The sequence below is a fragment of the Manduca sexta genome, chromosome 6 (assembly GCF_014839805.1).
Source record: "Manduca sexta isolate Smith_Timp_Sample1 chromosome 6, JHU_Msex_v1.0, whole genome shotgun sequence".
Classification (NCBI taxonomy): domain Eukaryota; kingdom Metazoa; phylum Arthropoda; class Insecta; order Lepidoptera; family Sphingidae; genus Manduca; species Manduca sexta.
The window spans coordinates 10,737,422-10,756,009 of NC_051120.1; the positions used below are offsets into that span (position 1 = coordinate 10,737,422).

An 18,588-nucleotide genomic window follows, 5' to 3' on the forward strand; every position below is an offset into this window, starting at 1 on the left:
TAACAGACTGTGGTTAATGCTTTACATCTTTTATTCAAAATACTAAGAGATATACCATCTAAAGGGTTCTTGTATATTCTATATTTGTATAGTAATTTTATCTTTTCTTTACTTAGTTTAATTAATTCTTTAGTGTACCAACATGGATGTCTTTTTCTGCGTATTTGTGTTTTAGGTACATATTGATTTATAATTTTGTTCAGAATAGTGTAAAACTTATCCACCATTTCATCAACATTGCTGAGTTTACCAATTTCTCCTGGCCAGTTTATTTTATCCAATTCCGTAATTACTTTCTCATAGTCGGCTTTGTAAAAATTATGTTTAACCTCTCTATGTTTAGGCTCAAGATAAATGGCAGTTTGTGTATTTATAGATAGCTCTAGTGGAGCATGTAATGGATCAACATTTGTCAATACGTCAAGTGACGCTTTAACTTGTAAGTTTGGGATATCAGACAAAACTAAATCTAACATTCTATCCTTATTGTTACATACATGGTTATATTGAGTTAAATTATTAAGACAGGCAAAATCTATTAACGTTTGACCTAAAGATGATCCTCTATTTTGAGAAGGTACAATTGCTCCCGGAAGTGACCAATTTATGCAACTCATATTGAAATCACCAAAAATACAAACATTGGTCATACTTTCGGAAATGCTATTAAAATTATCTATAAAGTGTTCTAGGATATTACGGTTCACTGGTGGTGGAATATATACCGCACACAAATTGAAGTTATAATTATCTGTTAGATTTATTTTGACCCATAGTTCTTCACAAAGACTTTCATTTTTTTTAAGGCGAGAAGCTCGTAACTTTTTTGAAACAGCTATTAGTACTCCGCCTCCATCTTTATGTTTATGAAAGCCAGAGTCCTCGCGATCCCGTCTATATACAATGTAGCGGTTGTCGAATAATTCGGAATCCTTAATACTACTATTTAGCCATGTTTCCGTAAGTATTACGATATCAAAATTACAGTTAGTGATGTTACAATAGAAATCATGGGTTTTGGTGCGAAGACCTCTTACGTTCTGGTAATACAACTGGATACAATTGAATTTTAATGAATTGAGATACCAATTAAAATACTATAAGTTAAGACAGAATGATGTGCCCTACTTAATATTGTTGAGCACATTGTCATCTTTCACGTATATGAATTCCGAGGTTTCAGTTTTTCGCATAAATACGCGTCCTTGCTTCACCCACACGAACTTATAATCTTTTTCTTTTGCCTTCAATCGAGCCGCTGCGTGTAATTTTCTATTAGTTGGTGATAAATGCTCCAGGATGAAAATTGGTCTCTTGGGCCCACTTATTCCGAGATGACTAGTATTGAGCTTTTCATTCGGGTTGGCTTTGTTATATAAAATAACTTTGGCTAAAAGTGTGTCCCGTAGTCTTGGTGTCGCCAGCCTTACAATTATTGCCCGAGGTCGCGCCTTAATTAAAATCTAGTTGGTTACGACCGCCATATTGTTACAGCTGTGACGTCACAAACCACTAACAAAAACTCCCTCCCGTGTCAACAATGCACCGTAAAAGTGCTCCGGGTTAACCCGATAAAAACCCATCAAACAAATGAAACCAACCGGAACAGCCAATAATATCGCGTTCCGAATACCCGCGGGATTTACTAACAAACTACGGGAATACCGAATAGTTTCACTATCAAAGTAACAAAACACCGACGCAAAATATATGCCCCGAAACTCTGGCGGCATACATCAATAACCAAAGCCCGGGATTCCGAGAAATTGTTGAATATACCTTTATGGTTTTACTTTCCGGAGAAGTTTTGTAATGGATTTAAAGTTTTTTGTGGCATGGGCTGATTTCTGATATGATTGCGACTAGCGATTACTTTTTTGTTGCAACGGAATGTGGAGATCGACATTCCGCTCGCCTGATGATAAGTGATACGACCATGTACAGGAGCCATATCCATAACCATAATCCATACAGATTCTCTAACTTCAAAATTGCATGACACTGCACTGCGCATGTCACCCTAAGACAATATTAGTCTGACTACAGTGTGCGTACTGTGTCATTTTTATATACAGGTATCAAACCTTCCTCTAGTTTCACAACTTACTGTATTTTATGTACATTAATAATTTATTCCATCAGCCACCAGTAATTTAAGTCCAATAACAAAGCCGGCACAATGTCCTTCAAACAGGAACACAGTGCATACACCCTGCTGCTTGGTGGTAGAAATAGACATTGCGATGGTACCTACCAGGCGATTCCTAGCATACAAGAGACTGACCAACAGTTAAACTGCCTTGAATGGCTTAATTCGCATTTGGTTAATACTTATCTATTTAAATACATAATGTTCGTATAAAAATATTTTTGTGAAAGTATTTACAATACTTTTTGCTATGAAAATACAGCGTTTGATATACCGAAGCAGTTGGTCATTGACAATCGTATTGATTGATTAGTTCGTTTAATATTTTATTTTATTTTGGACAACAAACAGTCAAATACATCAACAAGTAAAATTAGCTTATATTTTTACAACTCGCCGACTTTGAGTGCCAACACTTAATTTAAAAACTATTACAAATAAAAGGATCACTTTTTGAGTCACACATTGTCTTGATCTATGAATGGTATCATTAGTAATTAAAATAACAAATTAAACTTTTTGACAACAAAACTTAATAGATTTTAAGTGCAAGCATCATAATTGACTGAAAAAGAAATCTTTGGGAACATATATCTGTCAGTGATAGATCTTTTTATTATAATAAAAAACCGCTTCAATTTCTAACAATAGTTTATCCCGGAAATTGCAAATTCATTCACTCGGACGAAACCACAACAAACATAGTACACCATAAAAACTAAATAGTCATTAGTGTAAAATGTACTAATACGATGATTCATAAATTCCTGCGGGACTTCAAATGTCGACCGGCTCTAATATAGAATATTAAATTTTCATCATTAATTTCACACATGACTGCTGTCGGATTTACTACATGGCGAGGTAATTACTATTTATATGTACATTTGACGCAAAGTTACTGTTTGGACTGTCATAAAAAGAACAATAGAACAGCGATAGCCTAGTTGGGTGTGGAACTGACTGCCGAGATGAATGTCCCCAGGTTTAAATCCTTAGGACACCTCTGACTTTTCTAAAATTATGTGTGTTCTGTGAATTATCACTTGCTTTAAAAAACTTAGTGAGGAAACCTACATATCTGAGAAGTTCTCTATAGGAATTTTGGTGTGTGGTGGAAGGCCCGTGCCAAGCAGTACGACAGTATGTAATACAGGCGAATATTATTATAATATTATTAAAAAAGAACCAATGTGCTCAGAATGTGCCAAAAAACACGACACGACTCCATGTCGTTTTATTATGACTGGTTGAAGAATGAATTAATGAATTAATGAATGAAGAATAACACGAATGGTTGAGAAATAACACGTGACTGACGCATTGGTCTTTCATTCAGTCACAAACAACAAATTAAAAGACATCGACTTACTAATTGCGTTTTTGAGATATTCTATTGCGGCTGCCCTGTATCTTTCCCTGGTCGGACAAAGTGGTCGGTCTCTCTGCTCAGCAAGGAGTTTTGAATCTGTGCCCGATATTTTAAAAAGATTCGACCACTCCCGGGATGAAATACACACAGCAAAAAGGGAAAGCTCTAGTTCCGCCTTTGCCTACCCATTCGGGTAAAAGGAGCCTCTAACCCTGAGCAGGTATACGCAGACCACCCATACTTAATTCCCGGATCTATATAAAATATACACAGAAGGCCAGAAAGGCAACAAAACCCCCCAGGGTCCCTTAGACCTCTAACTATACGATAAAGCCAAAATCACTCTCCTTACATAAAGAAAGCCACTAAAATAAATCGTTACATTTATCTTACTCGTTACTCTAATGCTGTAATTATTGACCTTGACCTCTGACCTTGAATTAGTGCCGCAGAAAATATTTTCACCGGATTTCCACTAACACGTTATCGGTTCAGATAAAGGTAACATAATTCAGTATTATTAGTTTTATTACTTCAAAGCTTTTAAGGAAACCGTCTATAAATACTGGAAGGCGCGCCTAGGAACACTCGAATTGTTCTTTTCGGACATGGCAAAGTGACTTCTGCACCTTTATGGTCTTTTTGTAGCCTATTACGAAACAAGACATACTTTCGTGGGCCACTACGATTAGCTAACACGACTTTAGCTTAAGTACGGTAGTCGATATACTTGTCGATGTACCACCAGTTTATGATATGACGAGACGAGTAACTCGCTCGGCTCATAGTAACCCTAATTACTGTTCTTTAACAATACCAACAAATCAGTGCTTTAAATTACAAAGTACTGAATGACTTGTTCATCAATCTGAGACGGTAAATAAATTCTGCTAACAAATATCCTTCTCGTTTTTTACTTAATTGTACAATAAATAAATTCTGCTAGCAAACATAGTTTTCCTTTTCTACTTCATTGATAACTTAAATAATTACCAAATATCAAAGATACTCAACAAACATTCACGCCTATTTATTTCCGAAACGAGTCAGCACTGTAGTCGTACCGAATATAACTAAGCCTCCAAACATCAGCACTGTAGTCGTACCGAATATAACTAAGCCTCCAAACATCAGCACTGTAGTCGTACCGAATATAACTAAGCCTCCAAACATCAGCACTGTAGTCGTACCGAATATAACTAAGCCTCCAAACATCAGCACTGTAGTCGTACCGAATATAACTAAGCCTCCAAACATCAGCACTGTAGTCGTACCGAATATAACTAAGCCTCCAAACATCAGCACTGTAGTCGTACCGAATATAACTAAACCTCCAAACATCAGCACTGTAGTCGTACCGAATATAACTAAGCCTCCAAAGCGTCATTATCATAAATGCGATAAATGACCACAATCATCCAAACATCAAAAACCAACATTTTAGCATTAACAATATTGTTATTTATGCACTAAAGGTCGAGCAATTTTGTTAGCGTTTGGCCCCAAATGCATTTATTATGTTATGCAGTTCGGTTCAAATAACCGGACTACATTCAATTAATAGTTAATTACAGCTTTATTAGGCCAAGTTATTTGGAAACCAGGGTATAATGAACACATATTAACACAATTGGGATTTCGGTTACTTTGGTAGGTTTGATACTCATTGTTTTTAGGTTATAAATTATAATCACACGACACGCCGTTATCCTCGGAAGGTAGGCAGAGGTGCAGCCATGGCACCTACTTTTCGCTTGCTTGTTCTGTCCCTGGTATGATAGGATGCAAGTCTGTTGCCATATCGGCATAAATTCCAAACTAAGGACTTGAGAAAAAACTAATATCACTGCCCGACCTGGGATTCAAACTACGCCATCAAGGTAGTTAAATTATTATAAGAGTAACGATGAGTAAACCATTCGTTTGATGGTAATCGGTAAGCATTAGTAACACAATCCAAAACATTCAATTATATAGTTCACTACACTGCGTTGTCCACCAGACATTAGGAATTATAATTGTTAATACACTTACTACAATATCCCACATTCATTAGAACAAATACTTAAAAGAACTTAAAAGAAAACTACTACTTACATAACGAGAATTTCAAACAAAAACTCTTAGCAAATGCATAGACATTAGACTCACAGCATTGGTCAGTTTTTTTGATTTACTGGATCGATAACTTATAACAATTTAACAAACTCACCAAGATCCTCATTCTCCTCGGTCCAGCTGATCTGGCAAGCTATGGAGTCGACAAAAACCGCGACGATCAGCACTCGAACGACTCTGCCGCCAAACGCGTCCGCCATCTTGCTCACTTAACAAATGTCATCTTACATTTTCTTTTTTTGAATTTGCAATCGGTTACCTGAAATAGAAATTGCATTTACGATTCTGTTCGGAGATTTTAAGCTAGTTCCAGACTAAAGAATAAACTTATTTAGCTTAGCCTTATAGCTGTTTCTTTTTTCATACTTTGTACAGACCGATAACTATACAAACTAACCTATGTATTGTTTGAAATTTTTTCGGCTATGGGAGCTAAACTAACTCAGCTTAATTCTTGGTCTGTAACCTCCTTAATTCTAAGTTTTTTTTATTGCTTTGAATGACGAGACGAGCTTGCCGTTCGCCTGCTGGTAAGCGATACGACCGCTTACAAACAGCAGAATCACATCCAACACCTTGAATTATAAAATATTGTTTGGTATTTTATTGCGCTCGCCATCCTGAGACATGAGATGGTCTTATTATATCTAGTAGGTACACTGGCTACAATGTCCTTAAAACCGAAACCCAACACTGACTGTACACAGCTGATTGGCGGCAGAAATAGACATTGCGGTGGTAACTACCCAGGCGGACTCTCACATGACAGATCTACCACCAGTAGAGTTTCGTGTTTCTTGTAATTTTAGCAAGAAAACGAACACTTTTGATATTCTTGTTATTTTATTTTTACATATCTGTATCATTGCCTACACAGAGCAATAGCACGATCTAGGCAGCTAAATATAACTGAAAGGTATGTTGGGGTAAAACATGCTGCACAAATGAATTTGCATAATGTTTGTTTGCATTTTTCCTGCATTTAAATCCTTTTTTCTTGCTTTCAACTGTTTTTACTGCCTTTATCTATTCGAAACAATTTGGACTTACGCCAATCAAATACAATGTAACATTCTTTTTTGTATCGAATACCGCAGTTAACACCGGGGGAACATACAAATGGAATATTGGAATCCCTCGGCTTAGCAACTGCAGGGTCATGGAGCAAATTGGGAGGGGATAGCTGGGGAAGGTAGTGTGGGGGAAGGAGAAGGTACTCTCTTAGGATAGGATTCCTCCTATTCTCTTAGAGAGCAGAGAGTCTACTTCGGAAAACGAATGTCGAAACGTTGGTCTGAAACGAAGAAACGACGAACTTCAAATTTAACTTTACTACCAAATTACTTCGGATGTGTCACCGTTCAGTATCTTACCTTAGTGGTAGGATCAATTTCTCGTATTTTTTTTGGAGCAGTGGAAATTTATGTTCGCAGATGGTTTTAAAAAAGGATGGTATAAGTTCTTACAAACTCCATGTCTGAAATAACAATGAACCGATCGGATCCGTCATCGAAGCCGTCATCGGATCCGTAACACTTCGTAGTAACAAAATGTGCGATCCGTCCTTCGAAACTGGGGATTTCGTTTTTCGAAGTATACACTTAACTGTGTGCCTAGGGCCGCGACAAATTTCCCCCAATACATGGGCGTGCAATTGTTGCTGAGACCGAGCGCACAAAAATTACCTTGGGGGGAGTGTGACATAATGGATGATGATGGTTTGGTAGACTGCTGGTATTTGCAGTCCGTATCTAACTACAAGTATTGAAAAGTTATGAGTAGTACCGAGGCTACATATTCATCTAAAATTTATAACCATGGACTTAAATGGCGAAGGCCATAATCCCCTGATTTATGAGTTTTGTATGCTTTCATTTTATTTGTATTGTCATTGGGATAAGCTAAATGAAATTTCTGATCCCCCACCACCTTCACCTAGAACAACAATTCGATACCTCACGCTCCTAGTCGAAAAGGTACGTACAGTCAGCCATAAAAGTAGCTGAACAAATTAAAAACTTAAAAATTCTTCTACACATTAACACATAAAAAAATACGATAAGACACACACACACATCATCACGTATTTATCCCTGAAGGGGTATGCAGTGACCAGCAACCAGCGCAAGCAGGGCACCCACTTTTCGCCAAGTGTGTTCCGTCCTATGATATGATTAGGGGCGAGCCTCTCGCCATATCGGGCATAAATTCCAGGCTCCAAACTGATACTGTGTCGAACACCTAAATATCACTTTTGCCCGACTCGGTAATCGAACCCAGGGCCTCAGAGCGCTGCCGTACCATAACGATACGATAAGAACACAAAACATTTAAAAACAATTTCATATTTTAAATTTATTCAGATACTTTTGTGCATGACTGTACATCAATTAACCTACTACTATGTTAGCCTAACAAGCATTGACAGCAAAACAAACCCGGCACGAAAGAAAGAAAAATGAACATCACATTCAGAAAATAGTGTAAATCCGTAGAAAAGAATGACGCCGGAGCAACGTCATGGCCTAAATATTACATTGACGTCAGACTTCATTTGCTTTTTCTTCACTCGATTTTAAGTTATGTAAAGAATATTTTGTGTGAGTTTTTATAGTTCAATACAATCATGATTTTAATACAGGGTCATTTTGACTTTGCAATGCACATTAATTTAAACTATTTCTTTGTACAAAACGAATTGCTATTTAAAACAAGTTTTAGTCGTACTAATTATACAAGTACTAACTTTATATCTTAAATATCTTATTGTCAAACATTACTAATAGCAAGAAATAAAAGGGTTTTTATTATTTTATTATTATTAATACATTAAATCACATATTCCTCGTTACCTTTGCTAACTTTGTGTCAAAAGTCGTCCATGAATAACGAATATTTTCACCAAAAATCCCGGTTTTAGTTTTCTGATTATTTCAATAACTTTTGTTTGGTGCGAATATGGTGTGTGCGCGAGTGTATTTCTGACAGAAAGTATGTTTCAGCTTCGACGAACTATTTTAGACTAGTAGTAGTAGCATTAGGTGACGTAAAATTAAAATTTCCTTTTTATTTATTCCAAACATATACTGTTTTTACATCATCCGTTCGAGTAACCTATTGTCAAGTGTTATTTTCTAGAAGCTAAGTTAGCTAAGATTTCATTTAGTTACGCAATGTCAAAACGAACCTGTATGCGAAGGTAATCAGGGCACTTGTTTATAAAAGGCATTCCATTCAGAACTTACATACATACATACATAACATCACGCATTTTATCCCCGAAGGGGTATGCAGAGGCGCAACTAGGGCACCCACTTTTCGCCAAGTATGTTCCGTCCCATGATGTGATAGGGGGCGAGCCTATCGCCATATCGGGCACAAATTCCAGACTCCGGGCTGATACTGAGCAGAAAAAACCCAAATATCACTTTGCCCGACCCGGGATTCGAACCCAGGACCTCAGAGCGCTATTGTACCGGACGTGCAATACAACTACGCCACCGAGGCAGTCAGAACTTTTAATCACAAAATATGCATTTCACCGCCTTCAATTCTTGAAGACATCAGATTTTTATATTTATGCGACAAATCGACCCACTGCACCTAATGGTAAGTAAAATGGAGTCTAGATAGAATGTTGATTGAAAAGAGATGATTATCCCTGTTCGTTTGCCAGTCGACACAATTATGCCGGCCTGTATATAATCGAAAGATGTCCTGACTTAACGTCCTAGAAAATTTAATGAAACAATGCTAAACCCCAAATAATAATTAGCCGTGGAAAATATCCAAAATCTCTTAAACAAATATTACCTAATAGAGAATTTATTCCAATCCACTTATTGAAGATTTATTCAACTCAAAGTCTAACTATAATATTTTTCTTTTATTAGAAATAAAGATTAACTTAACAAAAATTCTCAGTAAGAAGATAATATTTTCAAGTATCCGGCTCGAAGGACCATTATTAAGCAACTAATTAGAAGCTATCGCTTTTAATCCACTTAATCTCTTAATGCCTTTATTTTGTTTTTATATCTCAAAGAAAATAAGTATAAAATTAAAGCGATTAAATAACAATATTATTGTAGGTAAAAGGTTTATCGCTTTATTAATTTTAAAGTCGACTACAATGAAAGTGATTTTAGGGCGTTTAAGCTTTCACATGATCTGCCAGTTTGTTAGATTAATGATAATTTTTCCATACAAAAGGATTTTATTATTTAGTATTCATCCCAAATGATTTCTTATGTTTACGCGAATGTTAGACATTGAAATAAAACTAAAAACTATTTAAACGGATTTTATCGCGGTTTTTTATATTATTATTTTCTCCCGACGTTTCCGTTTGTAGTTTTATTTCAATTCATCCCAAAGGAATTTAAAAGTAAAATACTTATGGTTTTTTATATGTAGGTGGGGCATTGAACAGTAAAAGACTACCATCAATAAACAATCTAATATGTAATCGGTCGAAGGGAAAAATCGTGGCTATTATACCATACCGAATTTTTAAGAGGACTAATTTCGTCAATCATGTTTGTTACGCAATTTTAAACGTTTACGCAGCGCACGCAACGGAAGCTCTCAAAAGTAATAAATTTTCCCCATTTTTGCAGCATTTTTCATTTCTGCTCCGGTCCCGTTGGTCATAGCGTGATGTTATATAGCCTATAATCTTCCTCGATAAATAATCTATTCAGCATAAAATAATTTTTAAATTCAATCCTGTAGTTCTTGAGATAAGCGCGTTCAAACAAATAATTAAACTCTTCAGCTTTATAATAGTATATAGAAGTATAGATATAGATGTGGTGTGTTGGGCGTATATATTTTGATACCTTCATTTTTTGAGACAGCAACATGTATTTGGAATGCGACCGTGTATTGCTTTAACGGTTTGTTCCTTTGAATCGCAATCCAAACAGGACCGGCATAATTTTGACCAATGCCAACTCCTGTGACATGCCTTAACATATCACGTTTTCCCAGGGTAAGCAGAGGTATATCAAATTCACATTCAGCCAGTCTGTTCCGCGGAATATTCTTTCCTACATATCGATTATATACAGAGCTGTAACCATTGATATATATGTACTACGTATTAGATGTGGCGTTTCGTACACTCATTATGTTCGACCTAACTGTACTGCAATCTGTACATCTGACTAGTATGATTTCAACATTGACAACGTGTTATTTACGGTGTTACGCTCATAATATAAGAACTCGAGTCTAAGTGTAAACCTGGATGTGAATAAAAAATATTAGTCAAATAAGTAAAATTATTTCTTGTTCAAGTGAAATAGGTTATAATGATTTTGGTTGCCATTTTAGTTCAGATTTTTTAGTTTATATGGACGTTCGTGTCTATAGAATAGACAATGGCTGTAACTAAAATATATATTCTTTTTAAATTCCCGTCAAAACCCATCAGTAACTGTGAAAACACCGGCGACCTCGTTCGTACATTTTTGCACCCGTTCACTGGCAGATTAACTGCCAAACGGCGGTCGCAATGTATGTTAATGCCTCCTATCACAGGCGGACAGCGGAGCCCTATTTGCATTGTATTGAATACGGACTGAGGTGAAATGGGTGATGGGAAATTGGGCTTTGATGGGCTCAAATTTGGACTGAAATGAGATGGAAAAGAACATTGCGCTGAATGATGATTTAGGAAAAACAGTATGAAGTTGCGTTTTCGAAATGTAAGAGAAAGAAACACATTTATAAATAGAACGCCTTTATTTAGGGTTCGGTATCTCAAAAGGAATCCTTATAGGATCTCTGTGTTTTCCGTCCGTCTGTTGGTCCGTCTATCAAGACCCTTCTTTAAGGAAACGTAGAGGTATCAAATTGATAATATCTAATACGAACCTACGGTCTCTATGAGCTGTGAATAAAAGAAATTTTTAAGTCAATGCGATCAAAACCATTCATGTCGCATATTTTGTGGACAAAGGTATCAAAACCTAGAAACATGACATTTGGTAAAAAGTAATGTGTTCCAAACATGAAATGGTAAAAACCTAAAAACATAAATATATATACACACAGGCTGATCCGATGATTACTTTGATGCCCAGAGATCACTGAAATTTCATTCAGAAATGTTTTGCAGACAGGCGGATCCTCTCTGTAGACCGTACACAGCATCTTCAACTAATTTGTGGAATTTTGTGGCAGATGAGTCTTCAGACTTCAGGCAGGCGGATCCAGAAACAAGTTTCATAAAGACGTTATACACCTTCATATGTCCTTAAAGTAAACATAAATAGTCTGCGCATTAATCCAGATTATCTTAATTTAGCACAAGATTATGGAATCTAGGTTACGTGGGGCATTGTTAGGCGGCGCAAAGACGCCCGTAAGGTCGTATTCTATAACAAAACCAAACAATTCCTTCGAATTACGTGTTAGGACTTTCGTTGCCAAGACTTTTATATAAGTACATTTTTTGAATGGCAAGTCTCCTTTGAACGTAAGTATCCATAACAACTGTTTACTAAAATTGAGACTTGGAATTGTAGGACCATTAATCGGATTAAAGCTTAACCAGTTTTCTCTACTTTAATTTGACTAACCCTTCTAACAAACAAAAACATCACACCTATACCCCGGTAGAGGTAGGCAGAGAAGTTCGTTTTTCAATTCCACGTGAAATTAATCGCTTAATCGGACACAAATTCCAAGCTCCGGACTATATCAAAAACTTGTATAACATTTTCCGACCCGGGAATTGAACCCGGGGACTCATAGCGATGTCGAACCGTGCACGCAAAACATCTATTCCACCGATGTAATAAAAACCGACAAAGCAATAAATAATAACAAATTACCGAATTTACGTCTAAGCCTGCGCATAACTTAACACCTATATTTTACTTATTCTATGTTCTAAGTATAATTTAAATACTAAGGTTCATAAAGCCCTGAACATTATCGTAAATCTATATTTCCAAGCGCCCTGTTTCAGTTAATTGTCTAAAAGATATTATACAAATTATGTTTTAAATATCGGTCAAATAGAGGACAATATTGTAGAAATATTTGATAAATGCGTCTGTACTTTTTATTGTAAAGTTTTAATCCTTCTGAATTGTAAACTATCTCACTTTTGAACATTGATCTCTGTTATTGAGAGGTTACAGTTTATAAAATAGGCAAATCAAATGTCATCACAAAAATAGTTTTAAGTTTTTTAGTTACAACTAAAAAAATATAGTCCGTGAGGATAGCAAGAAAAATAACAAACTGAAATTTGATAAAACAACTTTCGTATCTTACTGAGTTTCGTGCAAATGAAAAAGAGTCTTATATGTATTTTAATTCTCTATATTGTGGCCTGTACATAGTCCTTTTCAGGTATCTCTATACCAAATGTCTTCGAAAACCATTGGTAAGTTTTGAGTTCGGACTTTCTTTTATAAGATATTTTTAATATTTTTTAAGAGGTACAATTCCGTCATATCTTATACATGATTGTAACGTAACTTTAAGCGACGCACGCGTGATTACCACGCTCTGACAATCAAACTCTACAGTTGTATACAATAGTATAGAAGTATTGATATAGATAAATAATAATAATATCAGCCCTGTATTATTTATATAATGCAGGGCTGATATTGTCCCACTGCTGGGCATGGGTCTCGTCTACTGTTAAGAGGATTTAGGTCTCACCCCTCCACACTGGCCTAATGCGGGTTGACAGACTTCACACTCCTTCGATATTTTGCAAAGCATTCTTAGTGCATGTTTCCTTACAATGTCTTCATTTACTGTTAATATAACTACCTTCTCTCGAATTTCAATTAATTAATTTCGTATCTTCGGTATTGTTTCAGTAATTAACTGTTTTCTTGGAATGTATTACAATGTCTAAACATTGTTCAAAGTTTTGATTTCTCATTAAACTAATCTGGATTCTCAGTAATATTTTATGTTTGACAGTTTAATGTTCTTTTTAGACAAGATAAGCTTGTAGTCCATTGAAATGTTACATTTTTTAGGCCTTACCTTGCGTTTTTTAGAGGACGCAATTTTATTTTTTTGAAATGTAGGGGGGGTCAGTCTAAAGCTAAAACCAAGTTTGTGGGGTGGCCACCCTTGTCCCACGGCCGCGAAAGAATATCTGCCTGCTATTATTATTATTATTTCTAACCTCTCTTATTGTAAGAATAGCTGATAATATTGTGTTGAAGTTGTCGTTCAACTTTTATCTTTTAGTTGTGCTACATATTTCTGTACGTGCGGAGGTATTTTATTCTGTTTTTAATTGTGAAGACGATTTCGAATGATTTTAGACACGATTTTAACTTTAGTGAAAATTACTTTTTTTTTATTAGCATTTTAACTTTTAAAAGACTTTTATAAGTCAAAATGCTAATAAAAAACTTACTTACGACAACTTCAACACAATATTATCAGCTATTCTTACAATAAGAGAGGTTAGAAATAATAATAATAATAGCAGGCAGATGTTCTTTTGTTCCCTAATGGTCCCTTGGGTATTTGGGTATTAATGAGAGTACAAAAAGTATTATGAACCTTATAAACACACGTTCTGATGACGTTGCAATGGACATTGCTTAACATTGAATTTCTTAACATTTTCGCTTATAACTTTTTATTTATAGTTCTACGTCAAAAGTTACTAGACCAAAGTTGTAGAGAATTCAATTTGCAACAAAAAATATTTATACATTTTTTTTGTCAGATAAATAGTTTAAGAGATACATCGTTAAAACCATTTCAACCCCTATTTTCAAAATGGCGGCCGTGGGACAAGGGTGGCGACCCCACAAACTTGGTTTTAGCTTTAGACTGACCCCCCCTACACTTCAAAAAAATAAAATTGCGTCCTCTAAAAAACGCAACCCCAAATGTAACTTTTCAATGGACTATTGTAACTTTTAATTGCATGGCGGCGCATCACTCCTGTTACCCTGAGGCATTGGATGTCACCTCTCATAAGAATGAATTGGCTACAATGTCCATACTAGCATAGAGTAGCACACATTCAAACTCAACGTAAAAATCGTAAAAAACAATCAAGCTGGGATTGTACTAACTTTTATCCGAAATGGCCACGATACCCTTGATACAATACCCGTCATAGTAACTCGTTCCGACTTATTACATTTCGAATTCAACTATTTACAATCAGAAGACCATGCAGAAGGTTTCTGATGACCATCGCAGTACATCTTCTTCTTTTTCATCATCAGCCCTTTTTCTTTCACTGGGAAAGAAAGCGTTATCGTTACCAGCCATTTGGGGGTGAATGGAACGGTTTTGTTGGTTTCAACGGTCTGACGGTCCAATATCGACACTCGGGAGTATAGCATCCGAGCGAGCATTGGAGTCCCTAACCCTATTATACCCTACACCAGCAAATTCAAAACCCGCGGTGGCCTTTGAAGCATACGGGACGGCTCGGTTTATCTTGCTGCACTAAGATAGCTGCGCAGAAGTGTCCCTATTTATCATCAGCCCTAGCATATCTATTGCTAAAGATAGATGCCTAAAGACGGTTGACCTATTAGAAGTGGCCTGCAAAAAATAAAATGAAATTTTCCGTCAGATATCCAAACGCTGGTCAAGAAAACATATACAGCCCTACAAATCATCTACAGTTACACATAACAGCCCCATAACCACGATACCAAACCAGCCGGACCCATAAAATCCCGTCATACCACTATTCCGAGCAATAAAACAACGCAATAATCACCGTTCATCAAATTAGTAGCAATCAGTTAGGTTTACGATGTCGCTCGCGCAGTGTGGCCGCGCCTTATCCCCCATCTTTATGGGACCATTCGCTCCGTAGTTTAGCACAGCGTTTTTCTTTACATTATAGTTTAGGAATGTGGAAATGGCTCATTACCTTCTCATACCAGGGACGTGGAGAGAATGCGTGCTATGTGAAGTGCCAGTCATGAATAGTAGGGAAGGTGGCCCATCGATATTTTACGGGTGGTAGATCTCTCACATGTGAGTCCGCCTGGGTAGGTATCACCGCAAGGTCTATTTCTGCCGCCAAGCAGCAGTCATTGTTATGTTCCGGTTTAAAGGATATTATAACCAGTGTAACTACTGGACATAATGACACTTAACATCTCATGTCTCAGGAAGGCGAGCGCAGAGGAATACCAAACAATATTTCGTAATTCAAGGTGTTGGATGGTGTTTCTACTGTTTATGGGCGATCGTATCACTTATTATCAGACTAACGGCAAGCTCGTCTCGTCATTCAAAGCAGGCGACAGAAAAATAAATACCATAAAAATGACGTAACAAATAAAATAATGCTTTAATAAGTCACGAATTAAATTCAATAAAATAATACCAAAGGTATAATATGATTTTCGGCATCAACGTACACATTCCATATTCAACTTTTGAAACCTTTTAAATGCAATGATGAAATATTAACAACAGGTAGCCTATAAAGCCAGCCGCTGACCCATATTATATTTCATTTTGTATCTTCATTACAACAAAATAGGATACAAATCAAATTAATCTTGAAGGAGAACCTGCATATACAACCAAAGGAGTATTGTTGTTAATTACACAACAATTCTATTGATAACGCTTCTAGTTTTCAAATGTAACTAAAATATATTTCTTTTCCTTCAGGCTCTAAAGGATTCGGCGAAAACAAAAGACGGGATCCTCTAAACTATATAAATTCATTTAGAGTACAAAATCTTGTTTCTAGGCGTTGAGGATAGGTATTTCTGATAAACAAGACTGTACATACACCGGCCAACGAGCAAATAGCTGTCCTACTAATTAAATTATTAATTTATAAATAACTATGATACCAGATGATCATTACGGTCTTAAAAAAGAATCAGAAAAGGGATGTTTGAGTTGAGAAGGAGGTTGGAAGATTCAATGATCCATAGCACTATATACCCGCCGCGCACCACCTCAAGGAGACGCTCTTGTGAGTCATGGCGCCCTGGCACATGCCACTGTGTCCACATACCACTCTCTCACTTCACACCGCGCCTCTACTCCGTCATGTCGCGCTGCTGGGCCTACGAGCCCAGCCAGCGACCCGCCGCGCACCACCTCAAGGAGACGCTCTTGTGAGTCATGGCGCCCTGGCACATGCCACTGTGTCCACATACCACTCTCTCACTTCACACCGCGCCTCTACTCCGTCATGTCGCGCTGCTGGGCCTACGAGCCCAGCCAGCGACCCGCCGCGCACCACCTCAAGGAGACGCTCTTGTGAGTCATGGCGCCCTGGCACATGCCACTGTGTCCACATACCACTCTCTCACTTCACACCGCGCCTCTACTCCGTCATGTCGCGCTGCTGGGATATATTTTAAATCAACTTCCAAAAACGCGAGAGAAAACTTTTACATCTAACAAATAGCCCATTTCGTATAAAACTTTACAGCGCACTTGCTTTTCTGAAAATTCCGCCATAAAAATTGTTCTTTCAGCGTGGCCGGAGGCATTTTTTTTACCCACATTTTCCCACACCTATTCCGTTTCCTGTATATTTTCCGATCTTTTCGCACATTCACTGCGTTTCAGGGCACTTTTATCGGGTTGGATTTTAAAACCGGATACATTCTGTGTTCAAGATACTTCCTGTATAGGAAAAGAGCGCTTTGAAGTGGTTCATAGAAATACAACTTTGAGAATTTTTCATCGATAAATATCCCACGGAATGGACAAATAAACAATCAATTATCAAGCCATTTAATATCAGACTTTTAAAACTACCCTCTTTTCAAAAAACTATTTTTACGTTAATTTAAAAATTATTATTACAACATGCAACATACATTAAAATAAACAATTTACTTACATTAAAAAACCAAATCCCACGTTAACAAAAACAAAGCACTTCACAAAACACTTTGAAAAGTTCACGCGCGGTATCGTAATCTCGCGGGGAAACGCAGCGAACGTACACCCCCTTAGCTGTCCAATTGCGCACTGTACAACCGACCTAGCATCGCTAGGCGGTACCGTAGTATTACCCGGCTAAATGTAACACCTGCCTCACCCAACCACGATAAGTTAGCTAGTTGACTTTCGCATTTCGCTGGATTATAACGATAGGTGAGCACTGAAAAAGCCAATGGAACTTTTCCTCTGCTCGTTAGTAAGGACAGTAAACAAGCTTTGAAATTTTTCTAGCTTAACACACACGCTGAAATTAGGTATGTCTAATTGTGCTAGATAAGTTAATTGATTTGACTTATTTATAATTGGAAGGTTTTTTAGTTTTGTTGGTATTTAATGTTTATAAGAGGATGACTTTTGCGGATGTTGAATGAGCAACTGTTTTATTGTATTTTGTATACTTGCAGGGCAAAGCACACTGCACCTCATGGTGAGTGGATTGGGGTCCAATAGAATGTCGACTGACGACAGATGATTACCCCTCGGCAGTCGATATAATTGTGCCGACCTGTTGGAACCGGATATGCAGAGGCTGATCCCGGAACGCGACACACTTACGTGGGCCACTACGGCGGGTTTTACACCTTGTGTAGGGTGCTCGCTACCTGCTCTTCTTCTACTATCTATCTTATTGCATCCAATGTATGGTCTCGGTGCAATGTACGCTTTTATCTATTACTGAAATAGTTTGGCTTATAACTGCCGTCCTAATTAATGTCAAGACCCAGATCCGATCCCAGGAAGAAGGTGTCGGAAAATCCATAATCTAAAAGTTGACGTGGGAACCGAAGCTATGACTTTCTACAGCTTCTTACAACTATCAATCGCCACTAAATAAAAAAAACGATACTGGCCTAACCACTTTGGGAATCAATGCCCCATCTGGACCCCACACCTCTTCCAATCAGTTATAGAAGGTTTGCCGACTGTGCGATCCAACATCTATTTCACGATGACAAGCGTACCGCGTGCAAATATCAAAATCGTTCGAGTGGCTTCCTCG

The 18,588-nt window shown here is 37.1% G+C and overlaps 1 protein-coding gene across 2 annotated transcripts in view; it reads right to left on the reverse strand.

Moving 5' to 3' along the window:
• The window catches only part of LOC115451756 (hemicentin-2), a 165,480-nt gene extending 147,879 nt beyond the window's left edge, over positions 1-17,601 (reverse strand). For both annotated transcript variants that reach the window (XM_037446238.1, XM_037446232.1), the window contains exons 1-2: positions 17,485-17,601; positions 5,734-5,898 (exon numbers count right to left, since the gene is read on the reverse strand). In XM_037446238.1, the coding sequence (XP_037302135.1) occupies positions 5,734-5,839 (106 nt within the window). In that variant the 5' untranslated portion in view covers positions 5,840-5,898; positions 17,485-17,601. The remainder of the gene's footprint in view (positions 1-5,733; positions 5,899-17,484) is intronic.
• Between the last annotated feature and the right edge of the window lie 987 nt (positions 17,602-18,588).